The following is a 19,471-nucleotide window of genomic DNA, read 5'->3' as shown; positions in this document are numbered from 1 at the left end:
GCGATATACAGATTCAAGGCAATCTCTATCCAAATTCCAATGTTTTTTTTTTTACAGAAATAGAAAAAATAATTCTACAATTCAATATGAAACCACAAAAGACTCTGAGTAGTCAAAACAATCTTAAAAATGATAAACAAATTTGGAGGCATCACATTTCCTAATTTCAAATTACATTACAAAGCAATAGTAATCAAACAGAATGGTACTAGCAGAAAAACAGACACATAGCCCAATGAAACAGAAGAGAGCCCAGAAATAAACCCAAGCATATATGATAAAGTAAGTTTAAACAAGGGCACTAAGAAGACACAGTGGGGAAAGGGTAGCATCTTTAATAAACGGCATTAGAAAAACTGGGTATCTATATGCAAACGAACCAAAATGGACCCTTATCTTACACCATACCCCAAAACCATCTTCGTAAATCGATTAAAGACCTAAACAGAAGACACAAGATGATAAAACGCTTAGAAGAAAACACAGGGGAAAACCGTCTTGATACTGCCCTTGGCAATGATGTTTTAGATATTTCCTAAAAAGCACAGGCAACAAAAGCAAAAATAAACAAGTAGAATCACATGAAACTAAAATGCTTCTGCACAGCAAAGAAAACAATCAACAAAATGAAAGGCAGTGAAAAGGCTGGAAGAAAGTATTTGTGAACCATATATCAGGTAATGGGTTGATATCCACTATATATAAAGAGTTCACATAACTCAATAGGAAAAAGAAACAAGTGAGCCAATTAAAACATGAGCAATGGACCCACATAGATATTGGCCCATCAGAAAGAAGGGGAGCTTACCTGTTGAGGTCAGGACACACCTGGCCTATATGGCTCTTCAGTGCCCTTTACCAGTACCGAGCAGCGTTTCCCAGGAGAGCAGTCACTGATTCCCGATTTCACAGGAAATGCAGGAAAAGATTCTCCCGTGGGGCAGTCTTCGTCTTGTTTGTGAGTGTCGCTTGCGTCTGCTCCGGTGTCTCTGATTCCTGTTTTCTTTCTGTGGCGGCTTTGACTCGCTGCCCACGTTGGCCTTGGCTTCTGTGCACCAGTCCTGGGCCATTCGATTTTCATTCCCGGTAGCCGAGCCCTCTCTCTGCGTGCGGGAGCCCGGCCAGCCAGCAGGGCGCTTGCACAGATGTGGGGCTGCTTAAACCTCGGAACAACCCCAAGATACGGGTCTTGTCCTTCCCAGAAAATTCTTGCTCTAAAGACTATACAATGTGGTACATTGATAGGTGGAAGAATTTCCAGCTGGTTAAACGCCAACCTTGACTATTCTGTGGCCTCTTTTACTTTAAGAGACAGATGTAGCAATTGAACAATGTCTGTACAACATAAGAAAAATAATCCAGGCATTCATTATTTTACCCCATGGCCTCCCCTGTGAAATATCACCAATTTTAAGATATGCCATTGCTCGATGTGCTACTGAGAAAGGAAAAAAACTAAATAACGTCACTCAAATTATATCAACTTTTATCCCTGTCCCAATTACAGATGTTCTAACTTAAAAAGACATGTCTTCGCATTGACAAATAACGTGCTCATTCGACTATCACTGTGTGCCTTTAACGTCTAAGCCGCTTGCTGAGACCTGTTAATTGTCTCAAGATGATAAAACGTGAGAAAGTAAAAGCAAACATACTCATAACGACACTGTTTTCCCTTCAGCCGCCGTCCACAGACCTGGAATTTGACCGCGTGGTGATTTATACCACCTGCCTCCGTGTGGTCCGGACGACCTTTGAAAGATGTGAACTGGTTAGAAAGATCTTCCAAAACCACCGGGTAAAATTCGAAGAGAAAAATATAGCCCTGAATGGCGAATACGGCAAAGAGCTGGACGAGCGCTGTCGCCGGGTGTCGGAGGCCCCTTCCCTCCCTGTCGTGTTCATCGACGGCCATTACCTCGGGGTAAGTGCTCTGCTAGGGGACCTCTCTCGTGAGACACAGCCATTGCTGATAGAGACCCATGGGCCCGTATGACAAGGTAACTTGCAATCTACTTACTGGGACATGTGCTGTGCTTTGGAGCTCAAACCAGAGGGATGGAAGCACTGATTTCTATCCCAGACAATGTTCACCCCCACAGAAGTACGGTGAGATAAAATCAGCATCAAACTGCCTTTGTGAACAGGAATAGATTTTTAAGATATTCCCGTTGACTTGAGTTTTGCATTGTGAAGGTTGACACGTGTGATAAAAACTTACTTTTTTTTAGTATAAGTGAGAAACATGGAGTATTTACAAGATAGACATTTGTGCATTGTCTTATACCCCATTATCAAACGCTCAGCTTCCTACCTAATGAACCTGAGGTGACAGTTTTGAAATGAAATTGATGAGAAATGGGGCCTGGAGCCAGGATTTTATCTCCAACAAGTTTAAAGTGATTTCTGATGTGGGTAATGGCGCAGCGTGAGACGTAAACGGAGGCTTACGGTGAGCAGAAAGATCTCCTAGTGCAGCCGCAGAACACGCCTCCTTCACTTCTCTTTGAATGATGCCGTTAGTGCAGCTGAGCCCGGTGGTCTGCAAACACGCGTGGGTAGAAGCCCGGGCAGGGGGCCCTGGAGAGTGGGCTTTGGACAGGGACAGAGAGTGGGCTTTGCCCGGGGCAGCAGCTACATGATCACTTGTCACATGATCACTTGTCACAGAACAAAGACACTGTCAAACCGCAGAGGGGCACTTGGATCTTGGTTTGGTTTAGCATCTGGTCTTAACCTTCAGCTTTCAGAAAAAGTCAGAAACATTCAGGGCACGAGATGCTTTTGTTTGGTTTCCAAGAATCAATCTGTGTTTTCACAGCCTGTCATCTTACGGAAAGATAAATGTGGAGAAGCCACGATCCAGTAGCGGTGACGTTATGTGATCTTACTGTCAAGCAGAGCTGGGCACAGACCGCATTGTGAAGCAGGAGGATTTAGATTTGAAGTATTGATCTTCTCTTCGTTATATTTCAACATATACCCTTAGGTCCCAGAAAAGTCTCAACAATGGCAGTGATAACAGTGACACAATATTAATAGTACTGATAACAACAGTACCGCACTCTCAGCTTCACCTCTGCCGTCTCACCAATCCTTAGGGCGGCCTTAGAAATCGGCTCTGGCACGGGACATGGGTTAAGCGCTGGAGTCAGACAGCCTCGCTTCAAACTCCTGCTCTGATATTTCCCACGGGCCTCAGTTTTCCCATTTGTAAGATGGGAATGATAGAACTTATCCATTGGGAGGATTTCATGAAATAATATATACATATAAGTGCTTAGTTCCTATGCCTGGAACAAAGCAAGTTTTCAACAAATACCAATGGTTATCGCTGTTTTGCCAAAAAGAACGTTAATTCCTTTACTCTGAGTGTCGTAGCTGGCTAAGTGGCAGGGCCAGAGCTTAAAGTGAGGTCTGTCCAGCTCTCCAGACCCTTGCTCCTTGGCACACCGCCTCAAGGAAAGGGATCTTTGACTGTTTGCTGGTGTAGGCTGAGCACCCAGAACAGGACTTGGCACAGATTAGGCGCTCAACAAAACATGCTGAACGGATGTATGAATTATGCTATGTTGCCTCCTGGTGTTCTTACCTTCTCGCCCTAAGACGCACTTCCATAAAGAGAGGATCAGATAAACTCAACCACACCAGGGAGCACATACCTTGTCAGGGTTGTGGACATTTGCCATTTTTAACTCAGAAAAAATTCTGACATTGTAAGACATTTCTCATTGTGGAATTTCAATTTCTGTGAAACTGCACAGTTTAAAGGGTGACTGCCTGCTTATACAGGAACCGGGTTGGCTCCACCTGATGTTCTGCTCTTGACCTCTTATGTTCCTACCCATAAGCCAAACTGCTTATCTTCCTACTTCTGAGATAACATAACAGGCTACAGTACGTGTCCTGCTATTTGTCTCTCAGTCTGAGGGGTCTCAGAGGGAGAGTGAAACAGACAAATGATGTAGGAGCGTATTTCTTTCTAAACTGCTTTCTTTCTGGGATCTTTTATTTACACACCAGGTAGCCAAGGGGAGGACGTATCACACAGGTGCCACCTTGCTGCTTCTGTCATTTGAAGCTAATGCTCCAAACCTGGAGAGAGTCCAGAAACAGACTTTCCCCCCTCTTTTGCTCTTATAAAAGGAAAATTACTGCCAAACCTATAATTCAAAATGGCAATCACTCCAGAACAACATCCCCCTCCTGCTACAAAAGCCCTTTCACTTAAATTCCGACGCACGATTGTAAATAGAACACACTGCTTGAATTGCAGAACCTTCCGCCTGCACTGTTCACGCATCTGAGATGGGAGGATGCCCTCTGCTGGGATTCCACACGTGGTGAAACATAATTTTCAGGGAAGAAAAGAAGCTGATGTTGGTAATTTCCTTCACATCCGGGTATTCTAAACAGTGACGTGAAAACAATTGATTTAGTTTAAATGTAGATGGGTGATAAAAATCAAGATGTGTGAATCATCTGCACAATACAATTTTTTCTTTTTCTTTTTCTTTTTTTTTAAGGAAGAAGGGAGAGAGAAGAGAGAAGCAGATAGAAACAGCCAGAGAGAGGCAGACAGAGACAGAAAGAGGCGTATGGAGGCAGACTGGGAAAGACGATGGGATGGGCTAGGGAACAGGAGAACATTTTGTACGTCTTCACTGTGATACATCAGTGCCCGCCCCCCGAGCCAGGGTGGGTGGTGCCGGAGGAACTCAGTCAAACTCATGGAAGTGAAGATAGTAGAGTTCAGTGGCTGAGAATGGAAGAATTACAAGGACACTAAGCCTTTTTTCCCCGATGACTCTCTTCCCCAGCCAAGCTAAAAACTAAGGATGGAAGCAATGAAGCCATCAAGGAAAAGGAACTACTTTAGATGACAAATCAACACTTTATGCCCTTGGCTGCTCCATGGGTGGGGGTGGGGAGCAAAGTCAGCTTGGAACTTACTTAGGACTCTTCCACTATTTTGGCATCAGAAATCCTTTTTTTTTTTTTTTTTTTTACAAAAAAATATCATGTTCAAATAGTTTGGACATAGATTATGTTAGAAATTCCAGTAGAAAATAAGTTAGAAGTAGTGACTTGTCTGGACCAATCATAAACCCCTACAGAGGACATCCACTAAACCCACATTGGATTGGAGCTGTAAAAGGTAGAATGAATCTAAGTGAGGTCTCAGGTAACAGAGAGAAGAATAGAAGGGCCGTTGGCCAAGACAGATCTCTCAAACTCACTGATACTGAGGTGTGTTTGATAATTCTGTATCTATTTAAAGTACTGTATTATTCCACATAAGAATAAAGGTAGTTATCACTGAGCATGGCTGCTTTACAGACTAGAAATATAGACTCTAAACACATTTCTAAGGACTACTCATAAAACTTACTATCAGAAATGGGTTCCCCAAGGAAGGTTCTGCTATAATCAAGAAGCAGCTCTAGAAACTCCCTGCCTTTGGTGTGATTCCCATGAGCAAAGAAGATCATTTGTTCTCTGCCTTTCTTTCTACTTAATTCTGTTCCTAAGTAAAGTCCACAGTGAATGTGTGCTTACTAAAGAAGCCACAGACTTAACTGTGAGGGAATCTGGGAAATGTACTTTTTAGTTTTCTGGCCTCTTCAGTACAGGAAGACAGTCTAGGAGACTGGACTGGGTACTGAGTAAGCCAAGTCACAGTATCTATCAGATACGCTGTTTTCATGTTTCTGTTCATTTAATCAACTTTATTGAGGTATAATGATACTCATTTGAAGGATATAATTCAATGAGTTTTGAAAGATGTGTACACTCATAAATGTACCAACACATTCAAGATACAGAGCATTTCCATGACCTCCAAAAGATTCCTTATGCCATTCAGAAGTCAGTCCCTTCCTCTAATCTCGGCTTCCAGGCAACCATTGATCTTTCTGTCAATATGGTTTACTATTCTAGTAATATCTTTGTCTGGTTTGGGTATCAGGGTTAATGATGACCTTTTAGAATGAGTTTGGAAGTATTATATCCTCTGAAATTTTAATTTCTTGTGCGCTTTTTCTTCTTGGTGTCAGAAATAAACATAAACAAAGTCAGATCTTTATACCCATCTGACATCATTTTCCTTTTATCTGAAGAACTTCTTATACGCTACTGTTATCGTGCTGGTTTGTTACAAATAAAGTCAGCTTTTTTATTTCTAAAAAAGTCTTTATTTCACTTTTATTTTTGAAAGATATTTTTGCTGGGTATAGAATTCTATGCTGAAAGGTTTTTTTTCTTTCTTTCAATACTTCAGAGTTGCTACTGTGTCTTCCTACTTTCATCCTCAAGGTCTCCTAATGGTTCAAGATAGCTGCTGAAACTCTTGCCATCGTGTCTGTATTCCAGGCAGAAACGGAATAGGAAAAGAAAAAAAAGAGTGCATCCCAACTAAGCGAGCTCCTTTTAAGGCAGTTTTTTCAGAAATTTAACTCAACTTCCACTTGCATTTTATTGTTGATTTTTAGTTGCAATACAGAATGGGAGTTGTGATCTTCTAGATGGGCATGTTGATATACTGAAAAAAAAAATCAGGCTTTTCTTAGTATTGCATAGAAGAGGGAGATCATGGATATCGGGTAGGCAGTTAGTGTCTGCCACAGTGAGTAAAGCCCTTTTTTAGTGGTTGACTGGAACAACCTCCTCCAAGCTGTGTGTGTTTCTTGCTAATTCTTTCCTTGTAGCCAACACCTTGCTAGTATTTACTTTGTTAGGAAGGGCTGCAGAGATGGTGGGAGGACAGGTGGCAGAGAGTCTTTGGTAAATTTGGCGTTTCTTTTCTTTCTTTCTTTTTTTTTTTTTTTTGAGACAGAGTCTTTCTCTGTCACCCCGGCTGGAGTGCCGTGGCATCAGCCTAGCTCACAGCAACCTCAAACTCCTGGGCTCAAGCGATCCTCCTGCCTTAGCCTCCCAAGTAGCTGGGACTACAGGTGTGTGCCACCATGCCCAAGTAATTTTTTCTATTTTTAGTTGCCCAGCTAATTTTTTCTATTTTTGGTAGAGACAAAAATTCTATTACTCCTGCTCACATTGGTCTCCAACTCCTGACCTCAAGTGATCCTCCTGCCTCTGCCTCCCAGACTGCTAGGATTACAGGTGTGAGAACATCGCACCCAGCCAATTTGGTGTTTCTATATCAGGATGTGTTGTTATATAAAATAATAACTAGTGTCATAAGCCATCAATGAAAAGTTAAGTGTTTTGTTAGCTTTTGAAACTGTTCTGTTTTAAACTTCCTGGAAATATTTGCCAGATGCATGTGAGAAGTAATTTTTAAATTTTACAATCATATATTCTTTGAAAAACTGATAAAAGCTATAGACTGTTTCACAGTACGAGTATACAATTTTCTTTATAGTATCAGAGTTTTCTGAAAGTCCATCCCTGGAAAACTAACTTCTCTTTGAAAGGAGCACTTTACAGATGGTTCCTAGTGGAGTGTATCCTACTTTTAGTTGTCTTTGAGCATTTTATCTAGTAACGTGACCCACTTCATTGCAAGTACTATCATAGCTAATAGTGATGTTTCAGCATTTAATTATGAAACTGATGAATTTTAGGCTTTTCTTCTTCTTTTTATTTGGAAGTTATCTTTGTCCCATTTTGGTCATTTCTTTGGTCATTAGCAATTCCATTAGCGATCTCGTAGGAGGAGAGTCCCTGAACATTGAAATCTACCCCTTATTGTCTTGGACACTTTTTGGCAATAGGCAAGCTCAGCATTTGATCTTCAGGCTTCGCTGTTGAAAGCCCTGTTCACTCTGCAGATAGCACCGGGATAGAGAAGTTTGAAATTTAAGCCTTTTTGCAAGGCTTTTAGAATTTGCATTAAGCAATACTTTTTGTGTGATTGCTTCTTTGTCCTTTCTTTCCTAAGTCACTGAGGATAGTTTTCAACAGCAAACAACAGCAATGACAATGATAATAAAAGCTAATTTTAATGTTCCACTCTGCAAAGCCTTTCACTTGTATTATCCCTTTTACTCTTTAACATAGTACTGAGAATGGCACTATGATCGTCTCTCAAAAACCAAATTTTGTACCTGAAGAAAATTGAAGCTTAGGGATGCTAAGAAACTATTTAAACATCTTCAGATCACAATTGGTATGGCCAGGAATGAAATTTAAGTGCATGTGGCTAGAGCTTAAACTCTTTACAATTGATGACTCGAAGTCCCAATAAATTGACAATGGCCTCAATTCTACTCTTTCGCCGCGTGTTCACATCCTGAATGACTTCATCACTAGCAATCACTCCGCATTCGAGGCTGTGCGTTCAGGGGTGCCCTGCGCTGGCCGCAATCTTCTGTCCTTCAGTCTCTGCCACTCGTCCCCCTGTTGAACTTGCTCTGTCATCACTGAGACTGTTTCTTCTTCCCCCCTTCCTGTTTCTCTTCGCTTATAGCCACAGTTTTGTTTTCACTTGTCTCCCGAATCTTACTATATTCAGGATTATGGGAATAAACAGTTTCTGGGAAAGTTCAATAGACCAGTGGTCCCCAACCTTTCTGGCCATAGGGACCGGTTTCATGGAGGACAATTTTTTCATGGACAGGGGCTGGGGGTGGTTTTGGGATGATTCAAGTGCATTATTTTTATTGTGCACTTTATTTCTATTATTATGTTATATAATGAAATAATTATACAACTCACCATAATGTAGGATCTAATGCTGCTGCTGATCTGGTAGGAGGCGGAGCTCGGGCTGTGATGTGAGTGATGAGGGAGGAGGGGCTGTAAATGCAGATGAGCTTCCCTTGCTCACCCGCCACTCACCTCCTGCTGTGCGGCCGGTTCCTAGCAGGCCACGGACCAGTGCCTGTCCACAGCCCGGGGGTTGGGGACCCTAGCTGTAGACCTTCCAAGTTTTCTGGTTCCTAGTCCTGTGCAAACCCCTCCATCTGTTTTTCCTTTCTTTCTCCAGTACACCAAGGGCGTTATTAGAGAAAATCCCCAAACCATAGCAAAGGGTCTACAACAAAGCTGGTTTGTCAGCATTATCTCAGTCCATTATCTAATACTGCTGTTAGCAGCTTGTTGGTTTTCTATCGTGATCCACTTAACAGATGGCTGCAAATCTTTTCTCATTTCCCCAAGCAGAAGTTCCATTGCCATCGCCTGTTTCCTCATGTTCACAGCTCCAATCTTGTAAAGTATTTTAGTGGTTTTTGGTAATAAAGTCTATTTCTGTTCTTATAAGCATAGAGAGTTAGTGTCCTTTCCACCACCAGAGGGCTCTCGCAACATAAGAAAATATATTAAATGTATAATAAAATAAATCATTTGTGATACGTCTTTCTCTAGAGTGCAATTAAGTTTAAATATTTAAATATATGGATTATAAACAAAGTTTCAAATCTGCATTTCCTTTTACAAAGAGGAAAGAATCAGGAGAAGAAAGTTTAAATTGACTATTCAAAAACTTAGATATAATAACTATTTTACTATTGGCGGTCTAATTTTGAAGCACATATTTATGCCATTCATTTATATTTCGGTTTGAAAAGAATAAACGGAGAGTGCATATCTTTTCTCTGAGAGTTTCTAGCCTGTAGGACCTATTTTCTGTAAACATCTGGTTTGTCACCATGATGGTATCTATGATTACAACCGAGCAAACCTCTCACACGGGGACTGGAGAAAGTAAAAGGCTTCTCAGCCAAGTGGCAGCTTCATTACGCTCAGGTAGGTTTATGATCCATTGTGCTGGGGGTTGGTTTTGTTTTTAATCACTTCTTGGACTCCCAGTTTGGCTGAGCTTAGCCCAAGATGCCTTTCTCTCCAAAAACAAAAATTAAGCTAAAGACCTGACCATATGTTTCGTCCTGATGGTGTTTATTTTCTGGGTTAGATTCGAAGAACGAATAGAATGAATAGAATGAAGCAAACCATCTGTCTCGCGACAAGCCTTGAAACGCTGAAGTGAGGGGCTCATCGTGGGCTTGCTCTTTTGGTGTCATCTAGGGCAGGTTGCAGAAAATCAGCAGCGTTTCGAGGTCTCCGGGGGCCAACGTTCATCCGTTCGTTTTGACTTTCAGCACCTTTCTCTGACTCACGCTGCCCACCTGAGGCACCGAGGAGGCTGGATTAGAATTCACGGCTTTCAGATCGATCTGTGGGTGCCCTTCGCCTTTTCCTTAGGGGGTACCTGCTGGGTTCTACGAGTGGGAGGGATTTCAAGCTCTCCTCTGAATGCCAAACTATCCTCTCCACTTGATTGTATTCCACATATGGTTTCCCTTGAAAGATTTAAAATAAACAAAAAAAGTTCACTTGAATAGCTTCGGGAAACTCTAGAGCAAATGTCTAAAGTTATTTTGAGCAATGTTATGTTATTTGGGTTTTGCTGGAACTTGGGCCCTGTTGCTAAAACAGGATGAGGGGGGTGAGAATCTACAATCCGGCGCAGCAGGTCTAGATGAGTCTCTTTGTACAGCCTCCAGGGTATCTTAGATTTCCTTATCTGGAAAAGCCTAGAAAGAACAAGCTAAGCAGTCAGTGACAAGCCTGAGCACCCTCTGCGTAGAGAGTACTGTGCAATGTTCCAGAGACTCAGAGATTTTAAACACAGTCTCTGTCACCAAGGCACAAAATTTGAGGGGTGTGAGTGTGTGTGTGTGTGTGTGGCAATGAGTGTGGACACAAACCACCTCACTGTACACTATGCTAGATGTTCTAAGTGCCAAGTTAATGGTGGAGAAGAAGGTTTATTTAGAAGGAAGAGAGGGAAGAGAGACATGCTTCAACTGGGGCAATGAAGGAAGGTCCTAAAAAGGAGGAGGTAGCGTTCGACCTGTGCCTTGAAAATTGAGTAAGATTTCAATAGGAAGTGACGGGAATGTGCCCCTAACTCCATGCCACGGGTGTGCCTGGCATGAGTCATTTCCAGAGAGAACAAGTCTTTGCTGTACTGTGACTTATGAAGGTGTTTGATTTTCTCTAACCAGGTGTGGTTCAATTCAGTTCTGGGAAAGATCTAGGTGATGAAGTGCAGGGTAAAACAATTCTAAGGACGCCATGAATTTTCCCAAAGGAATTCAAGCTCAATTTAGATCTTTACAAAATGTCAGAGGCTAGGGGGAAAGTTTTAATTAAGCTTGTATAACATACAAAGCAGCTTAGCTCAAAGCTGATTGTAACCAGTTTCCTTGCTATCTACCTTCCACTGTGGCCGCCAAATCAAAGACCAAAACATATTATTAGAATCCACCAAGGGTAGGAGAGTCCCTCCTTGTTCCTCTCACTGGGGACCTGAGATGTCACCCATTTTTCTGGAGTGTGCTGTGCTTTGGAGCTTGAAAACCTGATCCTGAACTTCATTCTTTGCGTATTCCCTTGAGTGACTAAGAGAGGGTGCGAGGAGGTGATCGGCGGCCGGGATGGTGCAAAGCGCTATCTCGGCAGCACGGACCCTTGCTGAAAATCCTGGCTGCAAGCTGACTATTGTGTTTTGTCTCTGGGGAAAATAGGACGAGACCTACATTTTCAGGTTTTTACAAGTCAAGATGAGAAATAAATCAATTCCCTTCTGTAGCTAACTGAGAGCATTCATGCAGAATGACACCAAATCCCAGTTATTTCTTAGGCAGAGGTACAATAAAAATGAACGTGTAATCTGTTCTGAAGACTGCCAAGTCCAGCCTACTCTTTCTCTTTGGGTAGAGAAGAAGTCAGGTTAAAGGGAAATTATTCACAATAAATAATCTTTTAAGGTCATCTTTTCTAGGTTCAAAAACACATATTTCAAAATATACCAAAATTCATGCTATTGATATATTAGAAAATTAAAATAAAAAATAGGATTGAGCTGCCCTCAAGCTCCACCAATGCTGTTAGCGGGGGTCAAAGGTCTGTCCTCTGCCTCTGGGCAGAGCTGCCAGGGAGGGGCTGGAGCGGCCCCTGCTCAGCAGGACAGTCTGCGTGTGGGAGTGGGGCTGTCTGAGACCCGCAGTCTGGAGCAGGCCTGGCTCCTTTCCACCCTCCCTGTTCCCCCGTTTCTCCCGGGTCCTGCCAGGAGGCAGGACCTCCAGCCAGTGGACCCACCCTGGCTGTCACGCCGGCCGGGAGGTTCCCTGCCCAGGATCGCAGACCTCCGGGCGCAGGGCCTGCCCGTGGGAGGAGGGCTGCCCCGCAGGCTCGCTGATCTGCCCCTGCAGGCCACACACCAGTAGGGTCCCTCACCAATAGCCCTCTGTGCCCCGGGGCAATGCGGTGGAGGCCTGGGTGTGCACTGGTCTGCAGGCCTGTCCCCTGGGCCCTGGAGATCAGTCCCTGACCCTGCCAGGGAGAGGAGAGCTGGTCTCATGTCACCCATGGGTGCCCAGGCTGGGTCGGTGTCTCTCCGCCTCGGGATTTGCCCTGTTTTCCTGGAGTCACCAGGCAAGTGGCACCTGGGAGGGCCGGCGGGTAGGGAGCTCACAGTCTGAGTACCCCTCAGTCCACTGTAGGGCCCCCAAAAGGGAGAGATCCCGTTCCCTGCAGATGCCTCCGGGTGGGTGGCTGCATTGTCTCTCTCGGCAGCCGCAGGTGGGGAAGAGGAAGGGGAGAAAGAAGCAATACGGTGCCTGCTGATGGGCTCAGGTCTGTGGCCTGGAGGTGCCCTGGGGGGGCCGGGGGCCTGGTGCCCTGTGCGCAAGAGGCTCACCGCTCACTGGTGGCAGCCGTCTCTGGGCTGTTGTTCCAGGTCTCTCCAGCCGCTCAGGAGCCCACCCGCAGTCCGAGACGCAAGGGAGGGAAATACAGCCCCTCCACCCACCCTTGTGGCTGTCTCCACGCCTCTCCCGGCCCTTTCTGCTTCCAGCTCTCCTCCGCAGCCTTCTTCCCGTGGAGTCTCCTGTAGTTCTAGGCGCCCTTGCTTCCGACCCGCATCAGATCTATGTTTGTCTGCCTGTTTATCTTTTTCCGCTTTCTTCTAAAATCTGTCTTTCTTGCAGAGACGCTCTGGCTGGCGGTTTCTCTCGCCTGGCGTCTTGCCCCTTCTACCTATGGACGTGTTTTCCTTGCACGTGTGCGAATGATCCATCTGAAAACATATTTGGTGGAAATTACTTTTTTTGTTCAAAAGGAAAACAGCAGTATATATTATTTTCCCCATTCTTTCAGTCTTTCCTGGAAACAGGTATTTGCACAATGCTGTGTTAATACCATCCACTAGGAGTCGCTAGTTTACCACGTCCTCCCCGCAAGGAGCTCCTACCTACAATTCCACTAAGTGGCTGCATTGGTGGTTTTGAGGAAAGCCACACGTGGTGCTCATTTATTAAAATGCCAATATATTAGCTGCCCTAGAAAGGAGTATGATGTCTATGACACTCTTTTGGTCATTAAATGAATTTTTTTTTTTTTTTGAGTTCAGCTTACTATGGGGGTGCAAATGTTTAGGTTACGTATATTGCCCTTGCCCTCTAAATGAATTTTTAAATTAGGCAATGACATTTTAAATTTTTGATGGCTTTTCCCTTCTAAGGCAAGGAACAGCATGTCACATAAGTGTGGATTATTTTGTCTGTGAGGGATTAAACAGAGCACTATCTTTGAAGAATTAAGGGGCCCAGCCAGTTCCAGACGAGGTCTCATTGAGTCTGAGTCTTAGAAGATGTTTAATTCCACACACTGGTGTACTTGCCCAGGACTGAAGTCACGCGAAAAGCTTTCATCTACTACCATGAGTCTTACCAGAGAACACCTCAAATATAAACATCCTTGAGCGTTCAGATTTCTTCATTACGCTACTTCATCACAGGTAGCATTTAATCAATAAAGAATGAATATTATTTTTTCAGACTGTTACTTTACAAGCTGGAAGAAAAAAATTATCCATTTTTTCAAGTGTGTTTTTAAAGATGAAATTTAGGGGTCACAATGATTTTATTATTATGAAAACAAAATTATTAAGGAAGTGAAGTGGAAATTTAATTTTATCTGTAAGTCTTGCTTTATGTGTAGTGCCACAGAAATCTACCTCTGTCATAAATAAAGTTACAATCATCTGTCCTTGTGACTTGTAGTTTGCTCTGCTGCGGCTAATACTGTCTGATTAAAAATACACATCATGGCAGGGTAGAAATAGCTTTGGTTACAAAATGACAGGGAACAAAGCAAAGGCATAAATTTACTACATCCTGTGCAATTTTATGACCCTAATAAGTCATCTTTAACTTTGACCTAAAGTTACTTGGAGAATAAATCTTCCTAGTTTTTCTAACTTGTGCTTTTTGATATGTGGACCTTTTCTTTTACACAATAAAGAAATCCTGACTAATAATCTAGGCACTTTGAAGATGTATTATGTAATTCTAGTACAACAACAGATTTGCCTGTGATCACACTTCATTTTTCCTTTCAAATTGTCCAGTATTCATGATGTTGTGAATTTATAACACCAAAACCATAACTCCTACAAATTTAGATTTATTGTAGATGGCTGTTGTCCTTAATTATCTTATTTTGAAGATGACTTTGTAATGTACCCCTCAATATTATAACTATAAAATATGGTAAAATAATATACTTCATAAAAATATAAACTCCAATACATTCCATACATCTTACGATTTAATATTTTTTATTAATAAAAGGCCTATTAGTAAAATATGACTGTCTCACAATATGTGTGTGTACTCCTCTCTCTCTCATTCCTTGGTAACAATCTCTTGGCCACCAAATACTCTACATTCTACTTTGTAGAATATTGTTCACTTCCGTTCCTTTTTCTTAATTCCCACTACATCAGTTCAGTCTTCTATTGTGTTGAGTCAGTAGCTATTTTGACAATTTGTTGAACAAATGAATTTAATTCTTTGTATGTCAGTTATAGATATTTTAATTGATATATATGTGCAAATATTCTATATTAATAGAAGATTATTACCTGTAGGTAAGGTACATTTTAGATAAATGATGTCTTAAAATAGATCCCTGAAAGTTGAAATTTGGATTACCTATATGCTATTTTGTCCTGCTTTTTTTTTTTCTATCCATGGGGAACTTCAACTATTTGGTGACGGTTACTGATCACAGAGCAGACCGGCAAACTGTGATTTTAATGAGCAGCAATATTGTGTCTTTGTTTACATCAGGCAATGTCTGGGCTGGTGTTCCAGCTCTATCTAAAATCTATGGCAGAAGGGAATAATAAAAATGGGTAGCTGAAAATGTATTAATTTTGTTTTTTATTGTCTGTATTTTCTGACGCTTTGACACCTGGGACTTTGCTGACCCTGGAGGGACCTCCCTTCCTAGTGTCATCTGATTCCCAGAGAGAGGGAACCTCTTGCTCTGGAACGAGCCTTTGAAATGCAAACAAAGTCATCAGAGCCCCACAGGGGACTGTCCTGCTCTGGTCACTGTCCCCCTCCCCTAGTGACCCCAGGGCCTGGGATCAGGCAACCAAGGGCAGCCTTCACGTCCCAGAGCTCACCGAAACCATTTAAACTAGCCCATCCTAAACCCGCTTGTGCTGCCTGGCCTCGCTTTTCCCATGAAGACCACGATAAAGGCTCTTGCCCACCTTGTCCCCTTTCTCCCTGTGCCTCCCCTGTGACCTACAACTTCCCTGTGTGGCCTCTGCGTGGAGGGACCTGGCCTCTCCTCTTGGGAGCTATGAGCACAAACTCCCCTTTCCATAGCGATCGTCTCCTAATCTGCGGCCTCACCATACCCCAATCATAACGAAACCTACACTTTAAAGTAGACGAGAATCACGCTTTTTTAAAAGCTTACATTTATTGAGATCTTTGTGGCAGGCATGGGGGTAGATGCTTTACTGCAGGATCTCGCTAAGTCCTCCTAGCTTTTTGGGGTAAATACTACTATCACCCCGCATTCTGCAAATAAAGCAATGAGGAGGCTATGCGAGGTCAGGAAACCGACCCCGAGGGTCACAGCCAGGAGACGGTGGGGCAGAGTTTAGGACAGTGCTTTCCAATCTCGAGTCTGTGCTCTTAGCCACCAAACTCAAATATGCTTCCCATCATTTTAAAGGCTGTTTTAATTTTTAAAGGACTGGGAGAGATGGCCTTCTGCCATAGAGAAGCAAATAATACATCCTCCTGTATCTACTTTGAGGATATGGCTTTATTATAAAAGTCAGGATTGGCCCCTATGGGAAATTGTTCTTTACAGCAACGCTGAACAGAGTGGCTCAGCACTAATTATAGGAAACCAAAATCACTGTCTTTCACGGGCATTTCCTGACATCCGAAGGTCTGTATCACATAATTGCAAAAAACAAGTCAACTAGTTTAGTTAATTTTGCATTTCATTCTTCCTGCCAGGGACACGGGAAAATCGTGCTCTTTAGGATGAGATTATCCACGGGAGACTTTACCGCGTTTTTTAAGACACTGGTGGGATGTTGTTACACCTGCTTCGAGCATTTTCCAGGCCTAAGTGTTTGTTGTAGAGCTCCGGGGACTCGGTGGAGTCTGTTCTGCCCTGGAAAAGGTCCAGAGCTGATTTCCGAAGTGAATTCTGCCTTTGTCAGCAGGGCCCGGTGGCCCGTCTCCAGGCTGGGGTGATGTCACCTCCCACTTTCGGTGGGCGTGGTCGTCACAGCAACACACGTTTATGGAGCGCATCCTTTGGCAGGCGTCGTGCTAGGTGTGGGCCGAGCTCCAGCGCCAACCCTGCCATCTGCTCTCCTGGTGACACAGTAGAAGGATCCTTTGTCAGCCGGTACAGAAGGGTCCTGGCCTCCTGGTCCTCACCAGAGGGTGCAGCCTCCAGGGTTTGCTCTTCGGTTCCCGCCGGGCCTCTCCCTGAGAGCAGCGGTGCAGGAAATCGTGTGTGTTGATCCGTCTCTCTCGCTCCTCCAGGAATCTGGCATTTTACCATCAAATCACATCAGCTTGCTCTCTGGCACCCCACAAAGGTGCATTTGGATGTACGCCCTGGCTTGTTTTTCTTTTTTAAATCATCAGCCATTATAAGAAACACCTGTTTGGAATTTAATAGTGTATTTCCTACAAAAATTCTGAAGGAATTAATATAGCGAAAACTTATTGATTGTCTATGGCGCACCACGCAAGATGCTGTGTATTTGCTGAAGTCCTGTGATCACCGCTGGACTTGCTGTGCCGTGGAGCAAAATGTGGGCTAAGATCACAAAGGAGGGAATAACTGATTTTGTTCCGGAAAATCAAGGAAGCTTTATTAAGAACATAACATTTCAGTTGGATTTGGAGGGATGTATAGGAGTTTTCTAAGAGACGGTAGGGAGGAGGATAGAAGAAATTTTGGGCACAGGATGGAGCATGTGTAAGGGCAGAAAATCTCGTGGAAGGACCTGGAATGTCCAGGAGAAGGAGAGAAATTCAGGGAGTCAGGAGATTATGGCATCAGACGACAGGGTGGGAAAGACAGATACAACCAGATAGCGAAGGCAAGATGAAGAGTTTGGGTTTTGCCCTAGTCGCTAGAAGATGCTCTAACAAGCAGGGCGGGGTCTACAATAGAATAGAGATGAATAATGGCAGGGGGGCGGGTAAACGAGAGGGAGAGGAGGCTGGTCTGAGTCAGCAGGAAGGGTAAACACTTGCACTGTTTAGATTCAAGAGCCATTTGTGTAATAGCATTTATTTGGAAACAGTGTTTCTATGGTTAAGCAGGTCTACTATGTATTGTGTCAACCAGTCCATTCCAAAGCTTAAGAAAGGCATCGTTTAGGCTACTGTGCTGAGAGAAACTTGGTTTCATCTGAGCAGCTCGCTCAGAATCAAGCTATAATTTTGAGATTGGTTTAGAATATTTCCTATGTTCCGAATTCCTACCCGTTTTTCATTATTTATTTATTTAATTTTTCTTTTGAGACACAGTCTCTCTCTGCCACCCAGACTGGAGTGCAGTGGCGTGATCACAGCTCACTGCAACTTCAAATTTCCGGCTCAAGCGATCCTCCTGGCTTAGCCTCCTGAAGACCTAGGACTACAGGCGTGTGGTGTCACATCCAGCTAATTAAATTGTTTTTTTTTTTTTTTTTTTTTTGGTGGAGATGGGGTCTCACATGTTGTCCAGGCTGGTCTCGAACTCCTGGCCAGAAATGATCCTCCCATATCGGCCTCCCAAAGTGCTGAGGAATACAGGTGTGAGCCACTGTGCCTGGCCTGAATTTTTCATTGTCCTGTGGTGTGGATCTTTCATTGCAAGCTTCTTAGTAAAATGAGGTGTTGTATGAATAAATATAAACTAGAATAAAACTATATATGTAATATACATGTATACATGTGTATACACATTAAAATTTGTATTTGGTTTTGTTAATGTGAACTTTTAGTCCTCTGAGCCCTTCAGAAATGTCCAGGGTAATGGTTTCAAACATTGGTATTCCAAGATCAAAAGCCTGGATATCGGCATAGAGATAGCTAAAATTTGAGGGATTTTAAATATTTTCGAGAAAAAAGTACTTAAGTGTTTGCATTCGTCTGTTTTGCGTTTTGACAATGGTGTTTAGAAATGGTTGACGTAACACCTCTTCCCAGAGACCTAGAAGAGTGCGTGACATACAAGTGGTTTTGTGTCATTTTGCTGTTTTCAGCAGTTTATCGTATGAAGTAGACGATAGCTTCTGCTGAGTCTTGGTGTCCTCCCAACTTCCCTTCAGGACATCCATCCAAAGTGCCACGCAGATTCTGCGAGGATGTTTCATTGAACACAGCTTTGCTTTTTATATCTCACAGGAAGGAAAATGGTGAGGACAAAAGGACTAGTGCCCACATGCAAGCAGCCTCATTATCCACGCAGACTGTCTGCCTTCTCTCTACCTGTGCGCTCAGTGAACTGCTCCTCTTGCTAGAGATAAAAACCTAATCGTGCCTTCATGGGGAGAGCCTTCCCTAACCTTCTCAATCAGCTTAAATTTACCATATTCTGTGCTTTCTTAGCATTTTATAGCAAGGTCTCTTTTGGAGTATTTACAGTAATGATAAATAGATGTATAGTTATTTGTGTGATCTTTTTTTTAACATCTCTCTCCCCCTAAAAGACTTTACGTTCCCTTAGTAACAGGAAACCTTTTATTTTTTTGGCTCATTGTTGTATCTCTAGCACTTAGCACGGTGCCCAATCCACGATGGGGGCTCAGAATAGTGATGAATGTGGAAGTGGGTGCACGTATGAATGGGTGCACGTATGCATGGGTGCACGTATGAATGGGTGCACGTATGAATGGTACGGCGGCATGTGTTTGCACATCTCTGGGTCAAGTGGTCAGTGTTTGGGCAGTCTCAGTTGGCAGGGGACTTATTTCTTTTCTTATCTTTTTTTTTTTATTCCTTAAAGGTGTCATTCTCTTTCTTGGTGATCCATATAGATGGAAAAATTATACAGACGATCTTATCTTTGTCTGTGAAGCTTGCCTTGTTCACCTGTTGGAGGTCACTGGTCTGAATTTTAAGGTGTGTGGTATTTGATTGAGGTAGAGTCTTTTCATGTGTTAAAGGCACTGGGTGAG

The 19,471-nt window shown here is 43.1% G+C and overlaps 1 protein-coding gene across 1 annotated transcript in view; it reads left to right on the top strand.

The window, feature by feature from the left end:
- GRXCR1 (glutaredoxin and cysteine rich domain containing 1) overlaps positions 1-19,471 on the top strand; it is a 51,504-nt gene that overhangs the window by 20,226 nt on the left and 11,807 nt on the right. The window contains exon 2 of the mRNA XM_069458063.1: positions 1,682-1,924. Within this exon, the coding sequence (XP_069314164.1) occupies positions 1,682-1,924 (243 nt within the window). The remainder of the gene's footprint in view (positions 1-1,681; positions 1,925-19,471) is intronic.

This window comes from Eulemur rufifrons, chromosome 24, assembly GCF_041146395.1.
Source record: "Eulemur rufifrons isolate Redbay chromosome 24, OSU_ERuf_1, whole genome shotgun sequence".
In the NCBI taxonomy this organism is placed as follows: domain Eukaryota; kingdom Metazoa; phylum Chordata; class Mammalia; order Primates; family Lemuridae; genus Eulemur; species Eulemur rufifrons.
This window is presented reverse-complemented; position numbering and strand designations above follow the sequence as displayed.